At 47.4% G+C, this 22,841-nt stretch overlaps 1 protein-coding gene across 1 annotated transcript in view; it reads right to left on the reverse strand.

Moving 5' to 3' along the window:
* The window catches only part of FAT2 (FAT atypical cadherin 2), a 60,325-nt gene that overhangs the window by 6,947 nt on the left and 30,537 nt on the right, over positions 1 to 22,841 (reverse strand). Inside the window, exons 9-22 of the mRNA XM_005418879.2 lie at positions 20,903 to 21,178; positions 20,258 to 20,468; positions 15,236 to 19,288; positions 12,705 to 12,901; positions 11,924 to 12,077; positions 11,030 to 11,263; positions 9,847 to 10,236; positions 8,845 to 9,059; positions 8,105 to 8,242; positions 7,128 to 7,271; positions 6,691 to 6,888; positions 4,781 to 5,588; positions 3,894 to 4,039; positions 390 to 831 (exon numbers count right to left, since the gene is read on the reverse strand). Coding sequence (XP_005418936.1) covers positions 390 to 831; positions 3,894 to 4,039; positions 4,781 to 5,588; positions 6,691 to 6,888; positions 7,128 to 7,271; positions 8,105 to 8,242; positions 8,845 to 9,059; positions 9,847 to 10,236; positions 11,030 to 11,263; positions 11,924 to 12,077; positions 12,705 to 12,901; positions 15,236 to 19,288; positions 20,258 to 20,468; positions 20,903 to 21,178 — 7,606 coding nt within the window. The remainder of the gene's footprint in view (positions 1 to 389; positions 832 to 3,893; positions 4,040 to 4,780; positions 5,589 to 6,690; positions 6,889 to 7,127; positions 7,272 to 8,104; positions 8,243 to 8,844; positions 9,060 to 9,846; positions 10,237 to 11,029; positions 11,264 to 11,923; positions 12,078 to 12,704; positions 12,902 to 15,235; positions 19,289 to 20,257; positions 20,469 to 20,902; positions 21,179 to 22,841) is intronic.

Consider the following 22,841-nt stretch of genomic DNA (forward strand, 5'->3'; position numbering starts at 1 on the left):
CTTGTTTCTGCCCAGATACCATCACCACATGATCCCATCTTGCCCGATTCCAGCCTTGTTAACAGCTCCTTAAGCAACAAGGATGCAGAGGGGGTGGGTGGAATCTCTACGTGCATTTGAGTTTTTGGCAACACTCTGCTCTCCTACGTCATGCACGCTCCTCAGAAACACCTTCCTGCCCTCTGGGCCAATGGTCCACTGGTGAGAGCCAGGATGATGATCTCACACCCTGCAGCTGCTGCTGCACTGAGTCACCTGAGGTGCCCTGGGATGGAGGATCTCTGCTTCCCCTCTGGAATAGCCCCTCCACAGGGATAATAAAGCTGTTGCATCTTTTCCCCCCTCACCACTTACTGCTCTCCACAGCTCTGAGTGGGATGTTCACGTACCTCCTCCATGAGTTTCGGAGCACATCCCGTTGTTGAGGCAAGGGTTGCTGCTGCAGGCACCGCTGGGGGAGCAGCACTGCCTTATCCCCACCTGCTCCAAGACTTCCTTCGACTGCCCTTTCCCTGGAAGGAGAACCACTTCTCTGCCGTTGATTGCAACCACGTCCAGGCAGCCCCTGAACCCCCGTGTGACCCTCTGGGACTGCAGCGACTTTGGGAGGCCCCCAAAGACCAGGTCTCGCCTGCCCTGGGGGACACCACAGGTCCCTGGCAGCTGGAGGGAGGCGTTGCCCAGGCCATCGATGAGCAGGCGGATGGAAGAGTTCTTCACCTCCAGGAACACCGAGTGCCACTCGCCGTCGCTCACAAACCGTGAGGAGGAGAGGTTCCCAGAGGAGCTCCCCTGGCAGCTGTAGCCAAGGTGAGGCACTCCATTAACCATCTGTAAAACACAGAATTACAGGTAGCTGTGACACGGGTGGCTGGGGTCTCATTTGTCCTGCTGCTTGCTCCCCTCTCTCCTGGCATTCACACTGACAGTTGGGATTACTCCCAATTTTCTGATTCCAAGAAGTACCAAATGCAACCCCTTTCACCTTTTTTAACCTATGCCTGGATCAATTAAGGGACCGCAACTCCTTTATTTTGCAGAACACCCTCGCCTCTCTGTCACAATTTCACCCGTGGTTCTTCCTGGCAGCCTTTGACCAGCATGCAAGGAGGGAAGCCCATCTTTCCATGTCACAGAGCCATTGGATCATACAGCTGCAGCTGCTTGCCCTTTCTCCCACCTTCCTGACCCTGATCAGAGCCCTGGCATTCAGACTATCCATAAGTGCACCACCAGTCACAGATGGACTCTTGTTCTGGGCCACGTGGCTTTTGTTCTGCTCTCACTGTCTCATTGGTGGTGGGGAAGGTGCTGGAGCAGTTGCCCCTTTGGCAGGGGTGAGGGTGGTGAAAGAATCTTATTGAGGAAAAGCACTGGCAGCTTTCTCAGGAGGAAAAAGCAGGACTTGGGAGGCAGAGAAAGGAATTCCTGTTGTACCCATGCTGGAAAACCAGGCCAAAGTTACTGATATGTGCTGCAATCCAATCCTTGATCTCCACCAGACTGGAGAGAGACAAGGTACTGAGCTGCTAAAAGTGAACCACACCAACGTCCTCTGCATTAAACTGGGACATCAGAAATTCCTATTTCTGGCCCAAGATTAATCTTTAAAAGTCATGTAGGACAGAGAAAGGAAAAGTCAGCTGTGTTGTTTCAAGGTGAAGACAGGGTTAAACCCCTTTTTCACCTTTATCTCCCCAGTGCTTTGTTGATAAAACCTCTCTCTCACAGAAGCCAAGAACCTGTGGAAAAGGAGGAAAGAGATGGAATGAAGTGCTGGTGGGAAACCTGCAGAGCTGCTATGTAACATCAAGCAACTGATCCCAGGCAGGAGAGATGTCCCTGGGGGACATTAGAGAGAGCGAGGAGGGTTTGATTGTTGGAAGAGGTTAGAAGAGCAGCAATGATTATGGGCTACCCTGACTCTAGAGAAACCCACACAGAATATGAAGGGGATACTCTGGAGCAGAGCAGGACAACAGCTAACTCTTAGAGAAGCCCATGGTATAAATAAATACCAGTGGGAGGAGAGAGCAACTGCTGAAGGAAGAAAGAAGAAGAAGCAGCTGGCACATGGCATGGAAGGGCCTCAGGGCAACACGTGTGTAAATCCCTTTGCACAATTGGCAAGCACACCAGAGAACTTTGTCACTTCACTTCATCTGCAGGAACATGATTTCTCTTCAGATGGGTTTGTAGATTTGGCTTATCAATTTCTGGGGCTGGGAGACAGCTGAGAACTCGATTCCCTGGAGCAAGAACTGACACACTGCCAAGCCTTTCCCAGCTTGCCTGGTCTGCCATCCTCTTCCTGTAACCTATTTCTGAACATCAGGAGAGCTTAGAGACTGGAAAAGTGGTGATAGGCATGCTCCTAGGAGAGCTCATGCTCTTCATCAAATCTACAAACCACCACTTATGGTCCTTTCAAGGCTTTGGCTCATACCTGGAGTACTTCAGTCTACAAAGTTTAAAATCTTGAGGAATTCCTTCAATTTTATCAGGCCAGGTGGTTTAGAAACCTTTTTATCCCCAAGATTTGCTAATAAAGTGAGTCAGGAAAGAAATTATTCACAGGCACTTTTATGGAGGAGGCTTTATGAATGTTTCCTATTGAAAAGATTGTGGAGACAAGCTTGGGCACAGGAGATCATGGGCTCACTGAACTCCACCAATAATGAGCCTTGACTCCCTGTGGTGGCCCGGATCAGTGGAGTTTTTTGCCATCTTGTACTTCCTAAGCACCATCTAAAGTGCTGAATTCCTTCTGATTAACTCTTTGGTGACTCTCCTTCCCAGAGGTGAGGTAGAAATCATGAGACCCTTAATGAGAAGTTTTTCACACTGGCCCTTTACAGTTCAGCCTAAAGTCACTCTCAGAGATGGGTGCAGGACACATGGATGATACTTCTCTGCTCCTGCTCTTCAGGAGTGATGGCTGTGGCAGCAGGAGCTTGAAATATGTGCAAAAGGCATGTGCGTGGGGGTTGGCTGCTGTGCAGCTCCCTGTCTGAGTGGGTCTTTTGTAACTGTGGAAAGATGGAACAGCAGGAAGATGGGGTTGTGAAACCACGAGAAGGGATGGGGAAATCCAAGAACAGGATGAACACTTCCAGGTAGGTTATAGTGTGTAGATCTCAACGTGATCAGTCTCAAGGACAAATCTCTGTAAGCTGGTAAGCATGTCCTGTGATCTTAGTCTCCAGTTAGTCTGAATTTAGTTGATGAGGAATATATAAAACAGCTTTTCTTTAGTCATCTTCTGCTTTCCTTCTGTTGCCAAAGTGGAAGAGGGAGATGATCTTTGAATGCTTTGGTAAGTTCAGTGTTCAGCTGATGGAAGGAGAGCCATCAGTATAAAATATTCCTGTCTCTGCAGGTGTCTAAAATAGTGAAACCATCTGAAGAAAGTGGTTGAAAAGAGAGGGGTGTGTGTGTGAAGAATAAAATTTTGGATTCTGTCTTTTCTGTCCATTATTGTAAAGGACTTTTAATTTGAGGTATGGGAGAAAGTTTGCCCTTTGCTAAAGTAGAAACAAACTGGTTTGTGGACAATTCCACCTGATAAATTCTTTGTCCTGAGAGGTGAGATGCAAGAGAGGAATGAAGAAACAAGAAAGAAGGTGATGTAGACCTGCTATGGGTGTCTGATGACTTCACCAGAAGTCACACCAGAGACCAACACAAGCACTTACATGTATAGAGGACAATTTCCCGTTGTGGTTGCAGCAATTGCCAAACTGTGCTTGGCTCTCATTTGGTCTTCCCAAGTCTTGTCTTTCACAAATTACTAAGGGTACATATTTTCGCATATTCTTTCTGTGATTCCCTTCCCTGAGAGAGTGAGGATTTTGTAGCTGTGGAGAGCAGTCCCCCTGCAGTGCCATACCCACCTCCAGAGTGGCGTGGTCGCTCCCGTTGGCGTGGAACACGACTGCGTGATGCTGGTGGGTCTTGAGGCGAAAGTGCATGTGCCAGGAGCCAGCCTGGGAGTGCTGGTACCAAATGTAGCTGTGGCCCCCAAACCTCACAGCTGTTCCTGAAAGGAGAGTGAAAGAAAGGTCTCATCTCTGTGGCACTTTGAGGCTATGCACTGTACCAAGTCTTGCCTCTTTGGCTAGCTTGATGCCACAGCTGTCCAGGAGCAGTCCCATCCACAGCAACCCGTGGATCCCTGCACTGCATCTCCCACAGCCCCACGAGGAAATCCCAGTATTTCTTCTATGTACTCAACTGTGAAGCAACTCTGAAATATCAGCCTGTATATTTCTGTCCTTCAAGGTGCCCCCAGCGTGGTCTACAACACCCTTGAATTTCTCCGTCCTTAGTAAGTTTTTATATTATTCTGTGGTATCCCCTTACATTCCTGCCCTAGTGTCACTGATCCCTGCTCCCTCCAATTATTTATTGAAGTATCCTAGAGCCAGTATAACAAATATACTTTATTTTGTTTTCCTCAAATTTATCAGTTACTCTGTGCTTTGCCAGGCCCAGGATCAACACATGAGATCACAGATAAGAAATTCTGATCACTGACCTTCATTTCCTGCTAAGTATCAGTGACTTTTACCAATCAGAGAGACAGATGTTGCTGTTATTAAATGCTACAGGAGATCAATTTTTAAAAAGAGACTATGTGAAACTTTCAGACTTTAAAGTCTTTGAAGTTGTGGGCAGAACTGTTGGTCACTGGGCAACCTAATTCCAGGGAAAATCCAGGTGCTCTACAATGTACTGAAGGAAAACACAACATGCCCAGGTTTATAGAAGGATTGCTCACCATTGCACGAGCAGATCTGCTCCAGGCTGTGCCGTGGGGTGAGGACGCTGAGCCGGGCCGTGCTGTACGTGGACATCATGCCTGGGTCCAGCTGGATGGTCTCCTTGCAGACACGGTGGGCACAGTCTGACCCGTGACAGGGCACGTGGATCGCTTTCTTCATCCGGAGCCCCACGAGCTGGTCCATCTCCCCAGCTGACCCAGTGAGCTTGCTGGCCAGCACCCGCGGCTCGTACAAGGAGCCGTGTGGCTCTCCGACAGCCAAGAGCAGATCCACTCCATCCGAGGCAGCTGCAGGCTGCAGGCTGGCCATGTGGATGTTCTGGCGCCGTGTGACAAGGATGTTGCCCAGAAATCTCTGCAGGTTGCGCCAGTGGTCCCCCACAAACTCCTCGGGGGAGAGGTGTCGGAAGTGCAGCACCACGGCCTTGTCCAGGGCCTCCTGAGTGAAGCACCACACGTGGACGCTGACGCTCGTGGTGGCTGTGAACGTTCCGTCACTCACCGTCACGTTCAGAAGGTAGTGCCCGTGGGGGAGCTTGTCCCCAGCAATGATCTTCCCATCCGCAGCCCCGACTGAGAAGAGCCCCTCCTTGGGCACCTGTGCCACCAGAGTGTACACCAGCGTGTCGTGGGGGTCCCGGTCCGTGGCGTGGATCTTGCCCAGAACGCCGCCTCGGAAGGCCTCCTCGTTGGTGGTGATGAATATTTCCAGGGGAAGGGCTGAGGGGGCATATTGGCTCTGCTCAGTCACTTGGATGTTTATAAATGCAGATGAGGAGAGGGGAGGGATGCCGCTGTCGGAGACCTGGCAAGGAGAAGAGAAGGATCTGTTACAGCACTGTCACCTCACCTAACCGGTGAGCTCTTGCAAAGGAGAGTGCCTTTCAGGGAGCAGAAGCTCTCAGGCAGCAGGTTGGGAATGAAGAAGGAATGGGAAAACTTGGCAGCCGTGTTGGAGCTCTGCCTGGAGAAGGCCCTAGGAAAGAGCAGCTTCCCTTCCTTAGGGAAGGATGGAGCAGACTGATAAGGCCTTGGAGACTGACTGAGGCCTTCTGCTAGTGATGGGGTCACACTCACTTCCCTGTGCATTCAGCAGAGCTGAGGCACCTCTGAGTGGCTCTGAATATTCCTTAGGGTTAATAATTTTTTGTGATGTTGCCAATCTTTGTGGTGCCACGCGTAACTGAGTGTACAGAGACGTAAAGCAGTTACGCACATCAACACATTCGCTCACCTTCCAGGCTCTTTAAGCCCCTGTCCCACCTCTGACAATGTCTGTCTAGCATTGAGTCAAGGAACCTCAAACAGAAAAATGCGAATAATCAGATTATGGGATAAATTTCTCCCTAATGCTAAGCAGTTAGAGGTTGAGGTTTGTAATATAATAGTACCCAGCTTTTGCAACAATTGCCATTACTGAAGAAGTATGTACTTCACATGCTATTATCCTTTTGTTTGTAATGGACTATCCCTACTGATAATGTTGAAAAATAATGAATTCATTCTGCAACAATAGAAATCCTTTTTGAAGAGGAACTGAAACCACTTCTTAAATGACAAGGATAATTAGAGAAAGCTTGTAGGACCAGATCCAGGTCTCACTTTAAATTGGAATTCACTAGAATGATTATGGGGAAAGCATCTGTCTAAGGAAACTGCTGACAGAGTATTGTTCATGATCATATTATCTGATTTTATCAACACAGAAGCTGGCCCCCTGCTTCTTGTGGGCAGACTGTGTGGAGAAATGAGCTCTGCAGCTGGCTCCAAGCTGCAAAATTTGTGCCTGGATTGGATTTCTTCAAAGGCAGAGATGTTTTCATTCAGCTGGGCCATGCTAATCGCATTTTATTGCTACTTAAGCTGGCTGGGGAATTCAGACACCAGGACAGTAACACAGGCTCTACCTGGACTTGCAATAGGTACTGTTCTTTCACTCTTCTGTTCAGGACAGATGATGTCACCAGCAGACCATTTTGGGTGACTTCAAAGGCTTTTCCATCATTGCCCTGGGTGATCTGGAACGAGTATGGTGGTCCATTTTCTGGAGAGTCTCTGTCACTCATAATCAGCTCCAGGACACTTGTCCCCACGGGAGCATTCTCCTGAAATGGGGAAAGACTCTGTTGGAGGAAGGCAAGCAAAGAGAAATGGCCCAGGGGTACCTACATTTCCCCAGGAGCTGCTGGATCAGGAACAGGAAAACAAATCCCACCCTGCCCTAGAACACACAGAGCACAAAGCAGCAACAGGATTCATCACTGTCTGTCCACTTTACTCCAACAGCAGCCTAGGAATGAGTGCAATGAGAGGGACTGGGAGAACAAACTGTCTCCTGGCTTACCTGCACCACCACACTGTAGTTGAGCTGGAAGAAGCGAGGAGGGTTGTCATTGACATCAGACACATGGACGTGCACAGGGACATCACTGAACTGAGCAGGGTGGCCGTTGTCCGTGGCTCGAACTGTCAGTGAGTAACTGGGGATCTGGAGGATTTGTAGAGCAGGATTACTTGGGGAAATGGCAGAATGGTGGCTTTTTCACATCACAGTTTTATTCTGATGCAGTTTGTTGAAATGCCTGAGGTCATGCACCATGGCCACAACAGCTTTGCCTTTGGCTAAGGCTCTCCATCCATAAATCTCACTCAAAGCTCATTGCTAAACTAAATCAGCCTCACAACAGTTGGAGAAAAGAGAAACTTGGCAAAGATGGATGGAACTAAGCTGGGCAAACACCTGTCAATAATGGTTTAAGAATCATACAATCACACAATAAGCTGAGCTGGAAGGGACCAATCAGGATCTTCTCCTGTTCCTATGCAGGACATCCCAAGAATTCCATCATGTGCCTCAGAGTGTTATCCAAAGGCTTCTCAACTCTGGCAGGCTGAGACAATCTGCTGCTGTTTTATGAGTAAGAGATTGTCCAAGTCACATTTCTCGTCCCCACATCTGTTTTCTCTAATGCAGAGAAGCAGAACCCAACCATGTTGGTTTCCACAAACAACATCCCCAATACTGAGACCAAAACTCAGAGCTGTGGAAGGTGTCCTTGCCTATGGAAGGGGTTGGAACTAGCTGATCCTCAAAGTCTCTTCCAATCCAAACCATTCTATGATTCTATACTGCCTTTCCTACAGCCCAGCCTCCTACTGCAGTATCCGTGAGTCTAGAAAACAAATTATTGCCTTGTCTTCTACCTACAATATTATGAGCAAATAATTCAGAAAACAGCAGGTAGCTGAGTAAGCTGTTCTCTCTCAGTCTTTTGGGGCACATCTGTTTCAGCCTTCTCATTCTCATTTTCCTGAACTCACCTCCTCCCTGTCCAAATGCTTGGCAATGCTGATCTGCCCATTTTTGGGTTGAATGGCAAAGTGTCCCAGTGGGTTCCCTTCCACGATGGAATATGTGATCTGATTGTTCATGGACCCATCCAAGTCATCAGCTGACACCTGTTTGGAGAAAAAAAAAACAAACACTAGGACCTTTGGGCCAAAAAGGACATGCCATGGAGAAATGGGACCACTTTGTCATTTAAGGGTATTGGTTTGAGCTTGCCTCAAATGAGGAGGGGAAAGGAAGGTGGTTCAAATAACTGTCATCCAATAGATTTTTCAAGACAACAGTTTCCTCAGCTTTCTCCTCGTCCCTTTCCTGACTTTACCACCCCTGTGATGGTAACAGGCTGGACAGGGAACTCCACATCACCTTGGACTCTGCTATTCTGCCCAGGGGAGCCTCTGGCTTCCCCAGTTCACAAGGGCATTGTCCTTTTTCAGGCATTTTTGCTTTCTTGGGATGTTCTCTCAAAGCTCCTAAGCCCACTCTTAATTTTCACTTAAAGGTGTTTTATAAGGCAAAGTGTTCTCCATGCCTGTGGAGTTTCAGGAATTCTGCCAATCATCCTTTTTAAAAGTCTTTAATCTTAGATGCTGAACGTCACAAGCCCACTGAGGTCACTGTGTCCAAGGAAAAGAAAAGTGCACAAGAGGAGTGAATATTGCATAGCACAAATAAAACCGAGGTAAAGACAGCTGGCGTGGTTCAGTCATACCGTGAGGATGATCTCTCCAATGGCAGCATCCTCCCGAATGTCAGTGAAGTAGGGATCTTGGATGAACTCTGGTGCATGGTCATTAATGTCAGTTATGTTAATCACCACCATGGTCACATCACTGAGAGAGGCTGAGCCCTTCCTCGTGCCCTCAATGGACAGGTAATACTCGTGACTTGCTTCAAAGTCCAGGCTCCCATTGATGTATAAGGCACCTACGTTGAGAGATGGGGAGGAAAGGACAGAAAATCCTTCAAATGAATGGCACATGAGATTTCTTGGAATACTGCAGATATGCCAAGGCAACTGCTGAACGGCCAGCTGAAACAATAGCTGACCTAAATTTGACCCCCTTGTTGTGGAAGAATTACAAAGAGCCTTGTGACCAGAGAGGCTGAGGAGCCACTGATGAGGATGTTACAGCCAAGGGCAGAAGGTCATTGCTGACACAGCCAAGGGCTCATTTCAGGGAGTTAGCACTGGCCTTCTGATAACAGCTCTTATCACATCTCTGTGCAAACAGAATAGGGCTTTATTTGGCTGGTAATCATGGCTCAGCACCTGCCCATGGTTAGGGTGCTATTATCCATGTTCATTGAGTGCTACTCAATAAAGCTGCCTGTTACCCTGGGCAGCAGGTTCCTCGTGGAAACTTGATGGAAAGAGTTTTTAAATGAAAACACTTCCTCCTGAATTTTGAAGTGGGAAAATTTTCTTATCCTGTTCTCCATGCATCCCTGATTGACATGGGCCTGCCTCAGGTCTCGGACATGTAGGAGGAATCTTTTCATTAATTTCAGTAAGATTTGGATCACTCCTTAAGTGTCTTGGATAGCAAAATTTGAAGTAGAAAAGAAGATTGTATTCCCTACCCCTGTGATGTGTAAAGACAGGGGTAAGCAGAAGCGGGAGCCAAATGGGGAAGAACCAGAGAAGATGCACACAAAGACATCCTTTGATGTTGGATCATCCTGGACCTGCTCGGGCACAAGATCATTTTACCTGTGTTTGAGTTGAGCTGAAATTTCCCGTGGTCATTGCCGTTCACAATTTCATACTTGATCTCTGTGTTTTCTGCATTGTCCCTCGTCAGGACTGACAAGTTGAGGACCTCTGTACCAACAGCCACATCTTCTTTCACCATGGCCACGTACTCAGGGGCCAGGAAAACAGGCAGGTACTCATTGAGATCCACAACAGAGACAGTGACAGTGCCGAGGGAAGAGAGGGGCTGCGGGCTGCCCCGGTCGGTGGCACAGACTGTCAGCTCAAAGGCTGAGTGCTGCGAGTCCTTCAGGGGCTTTTCCAGCCGGATCACCCCCGTGGTTTCCTCAATTGAAAAGTGTCCATTGGCAGAGTCAGAGAGAGAATAGACCACCTCAGCGTTGAGACCTGGAAGGGAAACAGACACGCTGCAGTAATTCATGGGTAGGGATGCTGTTGGGTTTATTCATTTATAATGCATTAGGATTATATGAACAGAATGATCTTCAATTCCCAGGGAAAATGGAGGCTGTATGAACATCATACCAACATCGAGTGTGCCCCTGCCCATCTTCAGGTTCAGTCCTCTAGCCAGCCCTCACCATTATCCACCAGTGTCAGCTGTCTGCATTTACTAGTGCTCCTCATTTTTAACTACCTTGTTTTCCAAGGTAATTTCTCTTCATATCTGCTTCCAAAGAAGATAAATATGATCTTTCTTTTGTAAATTCAGCCTCTGCTGGAGAGGTTTATTTAAAGTTCCTTTCTTAGGAGCCTTACCTATACTTCTGAGAATCTCTGTGTCTTCAGGAGGACCTCTCCATCCATATTACCTACCCCACCCATATCTAAAGCTCCTTTTTTCCTTTATTACACTCATTCTCAGTCCCCACCTTTGAACAAGTTTCTGTCCAGTTTGGATCCCTGCGTCACAGTTTATGCTGTGTATCACAGCCACAGTCACTGAGCACATTCTCAAAGAAGGTCTGCATGTTTCTACAGATACTGTGCTCCCAACAGGGTCACAAAAATGCTGATGCCAGCCCAATAGTCACAAACATGTCAGCAATGAGATCCAGGCACATCTTCGCCAAGATTCAATCATCTAAGCCCATTGCTGTAGCACTTCCCTAGGTTTCAAAGGCTTCTATTCAGAATGAAAGATGAACTCTACCAACACATAAATCCCATTCTGACTCACCTTCATCAAGGTCCCTGGCAGCAACCACAGCGATGGGTGTCTTGGTGGTGGTGTTATCAAAGACGGCCACGGCGCAGTGGCTGGGGAAGAACCTTGGGGCGTTGTCATTGGTGTCCTCAATGATCAGGGTCACATCAGCCTGGCACGAACGGCCCCCGCCGTCAGTGGCTTTGGCTACGAGGTGGTACATGGGCTTCTGCTCACGGTCCAGGGGTGCAGATGTGGTCAGCTCCCCTGTGGGAAAGAACAGGAGGTGGTCGTGTCTCCAGCAATCACAGCCGCAGACTACAAGACCTCAGAAGGTTCAGCTGTTTTCCTGGATGAACCGTGGGAGACAATAATTGAGCTAATAGTGGTGATGTGTCCATGCCACATTGCTCAGGGCTGTCCTCGGCTCATTGCCAGCCAGGGCCCTGGCAAGGCTTTGCATGGGCAGTCCTGCAAGTTCAGCTGAACTTCATCCAAGGGATGCCATCATGGGATAAAACTGTTCAGAAATAAATTGTACTTCTAAACTCCACTGCACTGAGCTTTCTGCAATGTAACAAACCCAAGTGATCTCTAGAACAATCATCGAGTCTGGGTAAATACACTGATCAAGACACTGTAAGAGGCGTTTTGGGATTTAGAACTTGTGTCTTTGGCTCAAGCCAAATACTTGCTGCTCTTTCCTCCCTGAGACCTGGCTGCTAGCAATGGTATCTGCTCTTCATCTTAACAGAACAGAGAGACCAAACAGGATGATGCCCTCTCCTCTATGCTGAGGCCATTCCTTCCTAGCTGGAATAAACAGCTCCTTGTGTTGGGTAAGAGGAGGTCAGTGTTGAGCCATGCTGGGAGCTTGCATTTCTCGGGGGAGGGTGAGGAAGAGGATGAAAGCAGCCCTGCTCTCACCTGTATGTGGGCCCAGCCGGAACTCCTCGGCGCCGGGGCCGTGCAGGCTGTAGGTGATCTGGGCATTGCTGCCCACATCGGGGTCACTCGCTGATATCTTCAAAATTAAAAGACCCGGCCCAGCATCTTCAGAGATTCTCCCAGTGTAGAGTATCTGGCCAGGACAGAAGAAATCATTGGCATATGAGCTCTCTCCAAAATACCTCCACCCCATATGGAAGGAGAACAGACCCACAGAAGCTTCACAGAGGATAAACTCTGTGTTTTATAGGGGAACACAATGTGCCTCCCATTCTTGGCTGCTGGGGTGTGGACTGGGACAAGTGAGCTCATTTCACACAAGCCTTTGAATCTCCTTTGGGAAGTAACCACCTCTGTTCGTTCTCACCACGGGTGACGTCCACACCAGCGATCAGCTCTCTACAGCAGCAAACCTCCTGATGGGAATCTCCCAGCTTAGCAGGATATAAAACTCAGTAATTTACATGCCCCTTCCCAGGAGGCTTCCTGGCATTGTTTATCTCCAAAAATTACTCTTCATAATGCTTAGGCTCTCACTTGCTTCTGGCAAACATGCTTGGAGGCTAGATTTAATATTCTTGCTTGACATGCTGCTTAATTAAAATTGTTAAGCATAACCAAAGCAACAGGATCGTGTGAGAAGAATTATGACAAGCCAAATCCTTTAACATGCTCTGCCTGTTCTTTCTTCTTTTCTATTGTGTTCTTTCCCTCCCAGGATCTCCCTTTATGCCCTGATGTCCCAGAACAGATGTCTTACCTGGCCACACTCAGGGCTGTTGTCATTGATATCCAGTACAAAAATTTCCACTTCGGTGGTAGCCTGAAATTTCCCATCAGAGGCCATAACCTTGAGGAGATATTTCTCTGTATCTTCTCTGTCCAGAGGCTTCTTGGAAGAAATTGTCCATTCGCCCTCAATTTGATCAACTGTGAACTGTCCCAGTACATCTCCTTCTAGAAGGGGGCAGGAAGAAAATAAAAAAGGCATTTACTAAGGGCTGGAAATCAGAAGGGATAAGGAAACAGAATATGGGTGTGTCCACTGACGGCTCCTTAGGAGACCTGAAGGACCTGGACGGTCCTAGAGGTCTTTTCCAACCCAAATGACTCCATGACTCTGCCTCATAGTGGTGATGCAGAGAGGGCACTGGTGGCACATCCAGCAGGTGAGGAGCTTTTGGTCAACCTCACTGCACGGCTGGGAAATACCCTGCACAATTTAGCTATTCCCTGTCTGCACATTACAGTGGGAGAAGGAAACAAATGATTGCAGAAAAGTCAGTAATGTTCTGCAGATGTGCATATTCATTGCCTCAAAACCACATTGTCTCACCTTCCCAGAGCCTGTCAGTCTTTTTTGTGCATGTTCCTAAAAGGATTTGAGAGTTGTCAACACCCTGCAGACATGGTTTGGATCTTACTGTTATGGTACCATGTACAGCTGTACTTCCTCTAACCTGTAGAGGTATTTAACATATAGCTTTGTTTTCTGGAACTACTTTTTGTTTCTCTAAGAGCCAAATTATGAGAGACAGGTAAATCCAGACTAGGCAGGCTCTCTGGTCCACCAGATCCATGCTGCTCCTACTGTTGTTACACATGTTGGATTTTAAACAGGCTGGATGCTGCCACAGGAGAATCCCTCTCTCCTGGGAAGGAGCTGGAGCTCTCTGCTGACCCAGGAGGAAGGCAACAGGCAATGGGGGTCAGTGAAGAGAGCTGGCTGTGGAATCTGCTCGTGTTGGACTCTCAAGGGTCTCACACAGTGGGGTAAATTAAATTCACTCCCTTTCTGCTTTCATTTGTGCAGCAGTGATGAGGCTGTGGAGGCACAATGACACCTGTACTAGCTCTTCTTCTGATGCTGCGAAACACCAGCCCATGCCCAGATTTAGTTTCTGTGTGTTTGAAATCAATGTGGAGAGGGGAAAGCTGGGCTCTGTGTTCATCTAATCCTCTCTTTTGCTGCATTTCCGTGTTTATTTGTAAAGTTTGATCTGTGTTTGTATGTGGAGAGCAGAAGGTGTTCACCCCTAACATAAGTGTGCATCCTCTCAGGTTTAAAGTACTTGGAAGTTACTACTACCTTTAAGATGGCAGAAATGTGAATACATAATGGATTATATCTTTCCTCTCAAAGGCTTGCAAATACCTAGGCATGCCATAAACCAAATGAAAGCACCAGCATTCCTCCCCTGTTTCAGATGGTTACAATAATAGATAACAGGCTGCAGCATGATCTGGCCTAATGTTTTGACCCTGAAGGGTCCTCGTTTGAGCCTGAACAAACATTTTAATTTGAAGGATCTGCCCCAGGTCTTAGAAAGACCCTTTAGGGTCAAAAAATACCATAAAAGCAAGCTTCTACTTGTGCAGATGTGGAACAAACATTCCAGTGTAACTTTTTAGTTATTTTACAGCAGTGGTTAATTTTAGTTGGCACATGCGATGTTTCAGGGATGCAAGAATAATTTTTAGTATTTCTTGTTAGCCAAAACCTTTACTAAGATTGACGAGATAGTCTTAAATATTCTCCAGCACAGAGTGACTATCTGCAGCCTTGTTATTAAGCCAACCTCTAAATGGTTTTGTAGGAAACACACTTAATACCAAGAAGTTATATATAGTTATTAAAAAACACAAGCAGGCTACAGGTATATGTGTGATGTGTAAACTGACTGCAGTGCTGGCAGGAGAAAAAGCTGGGTCAAAGAACTTAAAACAGAGATCACAGTATCTGTGTGAGAAAAATCTTCCTTCCTGCTGTACTGCCTCTCCTGTCCTTCCAATAGGTATTACAATTACACTGTCTTAAATATTCCTCTGTTAAGAAAGTGTAAATAAATATTTCTACAGTACAGCGTAATTGCTTACATGTATCTTATTTATCTATTTATTTCTAGAGAAATAGGACGATTCAGTAGTGAGACAGTTATTCTAATGATCATTCGTATTTTAATGATCAACCCACTGCAGTTACATATAATTACTTATATGTATCTTATTTATTTATTCCCAGAGAAATAGGACAATTCAGTGGTGAGACAATTATTTTAATCATCATTCATATTTTAATGATCAACCCACTGCAGTTACTAAAGAGTTTTGTATTCCCCAGATTCGAGTCCAGCTCACAACAGAGCTCAGCCTTCATCTCCTGCTTCTGACAGGACCGTCAGCGTAACACTATTTCTGTACTGACAACCTGTAAGACAAGGTCTCAAACCCTCACTCTGAGATGACACTCTCCCCTTGCCCACTGGAGATTCACAGTCTGGCCCAACTCACCGGTGATGTAGCAGGTGACGCGGCGGTTCTGCTCGGAGATGTCGGCGTCGACGGTGCTCAGGGTGACAACGACCTGCCCCGGCTCCGCGTTCTCAATGACAGAACCCCTGTAGAACTCTGAGGTGAACTGCGGGGCGTTGTCGTTTTCATCAGACACCGTGACCTCCACCAGGGTTTGGGAAGAGAGCTGCACCTTCCTGCCATGGTCAGTGGCCACCACGTAGAAGCGGTAGGTCTCCTGCTCCTCGCAGTCCAGCTCCTTCAGGGTGGTGATCCACCCGCTCTCGCTGTCGATGGTGAACAGCCCGCGGAGGCTGCCAGACTCTGCTTCCAGACTGTAGGTCACCTGCCCATCACTTCCCATGTCCTGGTCATTAGCTGTCACTTGAATGACTGTGGTTCCTGAAGGCATGTTCTCCATGACAAATGCTCTGTAGGGATCTGCCTCAAAAACAGGTCTGTTGTCATTCACGTCCTGCACTTGGATATTCACAGAGACCAGAGAGACCAGCTCAGTCTCCAGATGTGAGCAGTGAGCCATGACATCAACCTGGTACCACTTGGTGGTCTCATGATCCATAGGTTTTTTGATTCTCAAAGCCCCTGTCTTTTCATCCAGTGTGAACACCTCGTCCTTGTTACTTTCTGTAGTGGTTCCCTTCACCAGGCTGTAGATAATGGGATCCTCTGCAAAAGCTTTGACTGACCCTATTTCTGACCCCTCTGGAAGATCCTCAGATGCAGAGAATGTATAAAGGGGCTCAGAAAACCTTGGCAATGTCACCTCCCTGGGGACAATCTGGAGATTCACTGGAACAAGGGAGTTCCAGTGAGGGGGCCTGCCATCTTCAGCTTTCACCTTGAAGTTAAAGGCTCTGTTTTCTAAACCAATAAGACTCTCCTTGACCTTAACAACCCCAGTGGCAGCATTGATCTCCACAAGGTCTTCTGCCACATCTTCCACAGAGTCAACAGAGTAAATGACATCTGCATTTGCACCTTCATCAGCATCGTAAGCCAGTACCTGGATGACAGGGGAGCCTTTGCTGACATTGGACTGGATGGACAGGGTGTATTCAGAGGCTTTGAACAGAGGTGGGTTGTCATTCTCATCTGTAAGGATTATTTTGACAGTGCAGAAGGCCACCTTCCCACCCCCATCCTTGGCCATGACTTTAATGGCAATGACTCTCTCTGTGGAATTTTCCCTGTCCAGTTTTTGCAGTGTGGCAATACAGCCTTTATTGTCTATGGAGAACTTCTCATGGGCAAGTTTATTTATGATGGTGTAGTCTATGGTGCCATATGGGCCACCATCTGGGTCAATAGCCAGCAGCTCAATCACTTTGGTTCCTATCTCAGCATTTTCTGCCAGCTCTGCCTCGTACACATTCTGCTGGAAAGAGGGGCTGTATTTGTTGGCATTTGTGGTGTTGATATACACAGGCACAGTGCTCTTGAAAACTCCATCTGAAGCAGAAACTCTGAGACTGTAAGATGGCTCCAAGTCCTTTTTGCAGCGGTTGAACATGGATATTATCCCAGAAGTGCTATTGATGGCAAAATGCCTGTTGTCATTACCTGAGAGGATCACGTACTCCAGCCGGGTCGTGTCTCCACTGTCGGGGTCCAGGGCCTGGACTTTGATCACAATGTGCCCACATGTAGCCATTTCACTGACCTTGGCTTCATACTGAAGCTGGCTGAACTCAGGGGGATTGTCATTGATGTCTGTCACATCTACGATTACCAGAGCATCGCTACTGAGTGGAGGCACCCCGTGATCCACAGCTCTGACTTTCATGCGGAATTGTTGATTTGTTTCATAATCAAGCGCTTGAGCTGTTGTTATTTGCCCTGTGCTGGCATCAATATTAAAGAACTTGGCAGCATCTGAACCATCATCCATGATCTGATAGGAGACCACTTTGTTTCTGCCCGAATCCTTATCAGAGGCAAAGAGCTGAACAACAGGGGTCTGTGGTGGCAAACTCTCCGAGACAGACGCTGTGTAAATGATCTGAGAAAATATGGGAGGGTTGTCATTAATGTCCTCCACCTCCACCTCTACTCTGGCTTCTGAGAAGGATCCAAGTGCTGTGTCTGTGGCTCTAACAGTGAATGTGTGTTTCGTCTCTAGCTCGTAGTCCAGCTGCCCTGTGACAGTGAGGACACCAGTTTTGAAGTCGGTGTTGAAGAGTTTCAGGGAATCTTCTTCCACAATGTTGTAGATGAGGCGCAAGCCTTCGGGGCTGCGGGCCTGGATGTGGAGGATAGATGTGTATGGGGGGACGTTTTCTGGCACCTTCACTCGGTAGTACAAACTCTGGAACAGAGGGTTGGATCTGTTCCTCACACTGATCACAACCTCCTCTTCAGCATGCAGGGGAGGCTCTCCTTTGTCCTTAGCAACGACCCGGAGGTTGTATTTATTTAATGCTTGATAGTCAAGAGGCCTCTTAAGGGAGATGTCTCCAAGGTAAGGGTCAATCCAAAAGTATTTGTATTCCTCTGCAAATGAGTAGGTAACAGCTCCATTATCCCCTATATCTTTGTCTGTTGCTGACACCTGAAAAAGGACATCCCCTGGCTCTGTGCCATCCTGCACCGAGGCATAGTATGGCACATTCTCAAACTGTGGGGGGTTGTCATTGACATCCTCTACATAAACTCTGACTGTGGCTTGGGACACTCTTGGTGGTTTCCTGTTGTCCTTCACTTCCACAGCTACCTCGTGCATGTCTTGCATTTCGCGGTCAAATTTCACACCCTTGGTCTGAAGAACTCCAGAGGCTTGGATCATTTTGAACCTTTCCTTTTCATTCAAAAGTGAGTAGGAAAGGGGTTCATTTAGCTGATACCCTTTGACTCCAAGAATGGTTAGAGTCTTCTCATCTGTGGAGTTCTCCATCACAGTTGCTGTATATACATCTTGCTCAAATTTCAAGCTGGTACCTTGTGCCCGAGTTAAATTTAGCTTAACCAGAGCAGTGCTCTTATACAAGCCATCACCAGCTCTGACTGTGAGCTCTTGGTAGCTTCTCAGGCCAGTTGTGTTAAGAATGGAGATGAGACCTGTTAGTGGATGGATATGGAAAGCATTGTCAAGGTTCCCTTCCACGATGCTGTAGGTCACCTCCGAGTCTGCATCTTTCGCTTGCACTGACAAAAGCTCCATCCCTGGGTGGGCAGGGAGCAAGACAGAAATGTCATAGGTGTCTTTGAGAAAGACTGGAGGTGAATCATTGACATCTTTAACATGGATTGTGACCTTGGCAGGCTTGGATGCAAACAAGCTGGGATTTCCACTGTCGTGCACATGTACACTGAAGTGGAAAACTGGGGTGAGCTCATAGTCTATATCAGCACGACTGGTCAGTGTCCCTGTGCTGGGATCCACGGTGAAATATTTCAGTGCCTCTGGTTCCAAAATCTCATAGGTCAGCAAAGCATTGGAGTCTTGATCAGCATCTGTTGCATAGGTGACGAGGGGAGCATTGCTTTCATCCAGAACCATGCTTTGGGATGGGGCATTCTCCATGATCCAGCCAATGAAGGAAGGCTTAACGAAGACAGGCACGTTGTCATTCTCATCTATGACATAGATGAGCACCACTGCGTCCATAAATGCTCCAGCCATGTTGGTACCGCGGACTTTCAACTGGTAAAAAGACACCTGCTCAAAATCTAAGTTCTTCTGAGTGGAAATAAGGCCTGACTGATAGTTCATGGAGAACACTCCATCTCCATTTCCATCTTTTATTTCATAGCTGACTGGTGACAAGCTTGTGGCTGAAACCTGGATCAGAGGAGAGCCAATGGCAGCAGATTCGCTGATCTCTGTGATGTATTCAGCCTCTGGAAATTTTGGAGGGGTTCGGTCCGAGGGTCTAATGTGGACATGTACTGTAGCAGAATCTTTAAGCTGAGGAAACCCCTGATCTTCTGCCTTTACAATGAGAGTAAATCGGTCCTGCCTGGATGGGTCCAGTTTCTGGGCAACTGTAACAATTCCAGAATATGGGTCGATGCTAAAGAAGCCTCCCCCATTACCTGCAAGGAGAGAAGTTACAGAGTGAAGAATGCAGACACTTTACTGGTCTTTGTTTTCTGCAATTCTTTTTTATAGATTCTCCTGATTGCAGACCTGATTAACATCTGTTTCTTCTACCGAGAGAAATTAATTCATTTCTAAATAATTTTAATTGTAAGAACAACAAACCCATTGAGATCTGTGAGCTAACATTTGAATCAATCAAAATGTAAATTGGAGATAAACACCCTTCTAATTTAAGCATATTTAGTGGTGGCAGAGCATGTGCTTGAAGCTTTTGCCTCGTGTGCAGAACATGGTAGCACAGACAGTACTAGTTCCTTCAAGCCCTGTCATGCTTGTAATTACCAATACTTCAGGAGCAATTAAATTCCTCAGTCCTTGATCTAAATTGCAGTGAGAAAGATGGAGCAAAGGATGGCTTGTCTCCTGCAAAGAGTTTTTACAGGCTAAATAGGCCGTGTGGCACAGACATAAATACTTAAATTTTAACCTTTATAGTGAATGGTAAAATATTTGCCCATTGAGCATGAATGACTCAAAACCACCACCAGTCAATGCTGAGAGGGTTCTCACCATTCCTTGAGGATGTGTTTCTTGGTAGAAATAGTGGAATGATGATGACTCCTGTGGGAATTGGGAGTACTTCTGCCTAACAACTTTATAGTTCCCATGGAAAAAGAGAAGCAGATTTTAGGCTGTTCTAACTCGTCCAGTCACTATTTTTCTTTGACCAGTGACTCAACATTAAGCTGTCTTCTTAAGAAAAGATGCTAATAATCCATAATATGGACATTACCTACTCACTCTGGATTTTTTCTGGGTAGGAAGAAAATCACATTTTAGAACTGTGCAGCCATTTGATGTTCCTTGCAACAGCTAGAGAAAGCTGGTCAAGTGGCCACCAGTTAGAGCATGATAATGCAGTTATGATCACAACCTAAACCATCTTGTGGCATGGCTCTCACCTGCCTGAAGGGAGTAGTGGATTTCAGCATTAGCTCCCTGGTCCTGATCAAGGGCTCTGACTTGTATGACCTCTGTGCCCACCACAGCAGAGTCCAGCACTTCTGCTTCGTAATGGATGCTGCTGAACTGGGGAGGGTGAAGGTTGCAGCTGTCCACGTGCACGATGACTCGGGCAAAGTTCCGCTTGATGGGGACCTCCTGGTCTCGTACCTGAATGGCAGAGAGAGAGCAGGAACAGTCACACCCAGGGACAAGCCAGTCTTGCCTGCACCATCTTCCAAGTAACTCATCAGCACTCTGTATACAGAGATGGGTGTTTTGCAATGGTACCAACCCTAGCTGGGAATGAGCCTGGAAGTTTCAGAACCAAAGCTCAGCCTTGAATTTGAAAGCAAACATTAACAATTACACACTGTGTTTTCTTTTGTAAGAATCCAGTGGCGCTCCAAAGAAGGTGGTTAGAGGAATGCAGGGTGTTAACTACATTTAGCCATATAGTAAAGGTTAACACCCTGCTTTCCTCTTCCCTATTGTTCCACACAAGTCCTACCTCAAAGACTAAAACCACTTTTAATTTCTCCAGTGACCCATATATCCTGGCCAAACCGGTGGACTCAGCTTGGTTGGGCTTGGTTAGGACTCACCATCACTGTGAGGGTGTGCTGAGGCATGGGCTGGGAACTGAAGCCTTCTGCTGTTGTGAGGGCTCCATTGCCTGGATCCAGCTGGAAAAGTCTTGTGCTTTTGGGGTCCACACTGCCATGGATGGTGTAGATGAGCCCCTTTCCTTTGTCCTTGTCTGTTGCACTGACTCGAAGGATTTCTCTCCCTGAGGGGGTATCTTCAGGAATCCTCAGCTCATAGTGGCTCTGAAGAAACTGGGGACGGTGCTGGTTGATGTCAATCACGTGGATAAATGCCTGTGGGGGAGACAGCACAGTGAGGGCAGCAACTGGACATGCAGCCATGTAAAATCTCAGCTTCCAATCCTTCTTGGGTGTTGACACACTCTGAGTGCCATAACCATCACAGTTTTCCAGCTCTTGGAGCTTTGCCATCCGTGATGACCGGGAGCCCCTTTGTCCTTCATCCCAAGGAAAACCTGTTGTGCTTTCCCCTTTTGTGTTTTTCAGTTTGCTTCCTTTCCTTGTTCAAAATCTCTCCGGTCTGGCAAGGCATTCAGAGTGAACGTGCCTGCACTTGGCACGTGGGGAAACAGTCACAACCTGCCATGGAAAGCAGCAGCAGCTCAGCCGTGGTGCCAGCTTTGCTGCTGGCTGGTGCCTACACAGCAACCCCCATAATTTACTCAACAGAAAGCTGACAGAAGGGGATGTGTGGTTAAAGAAGGGAGGGTCTGGCCTATCTCAAGAGCAGCAAGTGTGTGGAGGAGCAAAATTTCTGTTCTACCCTTTTTAGCCAAGTTTTCCTCTCTGCATTTAACAGCACATGCCGGGAATCCTGAATCCTGCTGGGGAAGTCACTGCGTTCTCCTGTGTGGTCTCCTACCCTGGCTGTCCTGACCCTCCTACTGATGTGCCTCCTGCATCTTAGGAAGCCTCAACCAAGTGTAATAATTGGCTTCCTTTAGGAAACCTGAGCATGCCATGGGGGTTTTACACGAGCAGGTTTCTTGACATCTGCTAGCGGCCTTGAGTGCCAAAATAAACGTGGGGATGAGATGCAAGGTGGCATGGAATGCACATTAGGCAAGGTGGGGCTTTGTTTGTTTATTTGGAACAATACTTGAAGATGGCTGAGACATGTGGCCATCCGTTAGCATCACGTTTCACAGGAATGGTGGAGTTCCTCACTCATCATCCCCCACACTGAATTTCCCATGATCAGCATTACTGACAGGTGACTCACATCCTAGGTCTTCCTGTGCATTGAGGGCTGGATTTTTGGCTGCTTCTTATGCATGGAGAAAATGACTAGTGAAAGATCATGCCTTGAACACCCCTCCTCAGGGTAGTAAGGATGGGCAAAACCTCATCATTTTAGCTGGGGCTCAGGGACATGCCTTAGAGTGAAGTGCCTCCTTTTACCAGCACTTACTTTATATGTGGCAACTCGAGCACACAGCATTTCTGCAGCTGCCTCACTCACTCCCTGGGCCTGACCTCACCTCTTGCAGATGGATTTGTGCTGGCTGTACGTGGGCTAGCATATCCCAGGAACACCCCTGACACGGGAACACAGACCCAAGCCTGACCTAACCGTGTACACATTTCCCTTGTCCCAGATTGCTGTAACTCAGCCTGAGCAGCTGAGACCAAGTTGGGGTCTGAGTGTGTGAACTGCCACCCCAGCTTGGCTGGTGGTGTGGATATGTCCCTGTGTGCTGCCTGGGATCAACAGGAAAGATCCAAGCTTTCCTAGACCAGCTGTGTTTCCAACAACATAAAAACAATCTCAGCTTGGTATAAGATCTGTGTACTGCAGGATCCTCCATTACACTGTCACTCCATTACACTGTAACGGAGGATCACAGTGTGAGGACATTCCTGTGCCTGGCACCTGATCCAGAGCTCAGCAGACCCAGAGGAAAGGTTCCCTTTGGCATATGCTCCCTCTCAACAT

This window comes from Geospiza fortis, unplaced genomic scaffold (assembly GCF_000277835.1).
Source record: "Geospiza fortis unplaced genomic scaffold, GeoFor_1.0 scaffold55, whole genome shotgun sequence".
NCBI classification, from domain to species: domain Eukaryota; kingdom Metazoa; phylum Chordata; class Aves; order Passeriformes; family Thraupidae; genus Geospiza; species Geospiza fortis.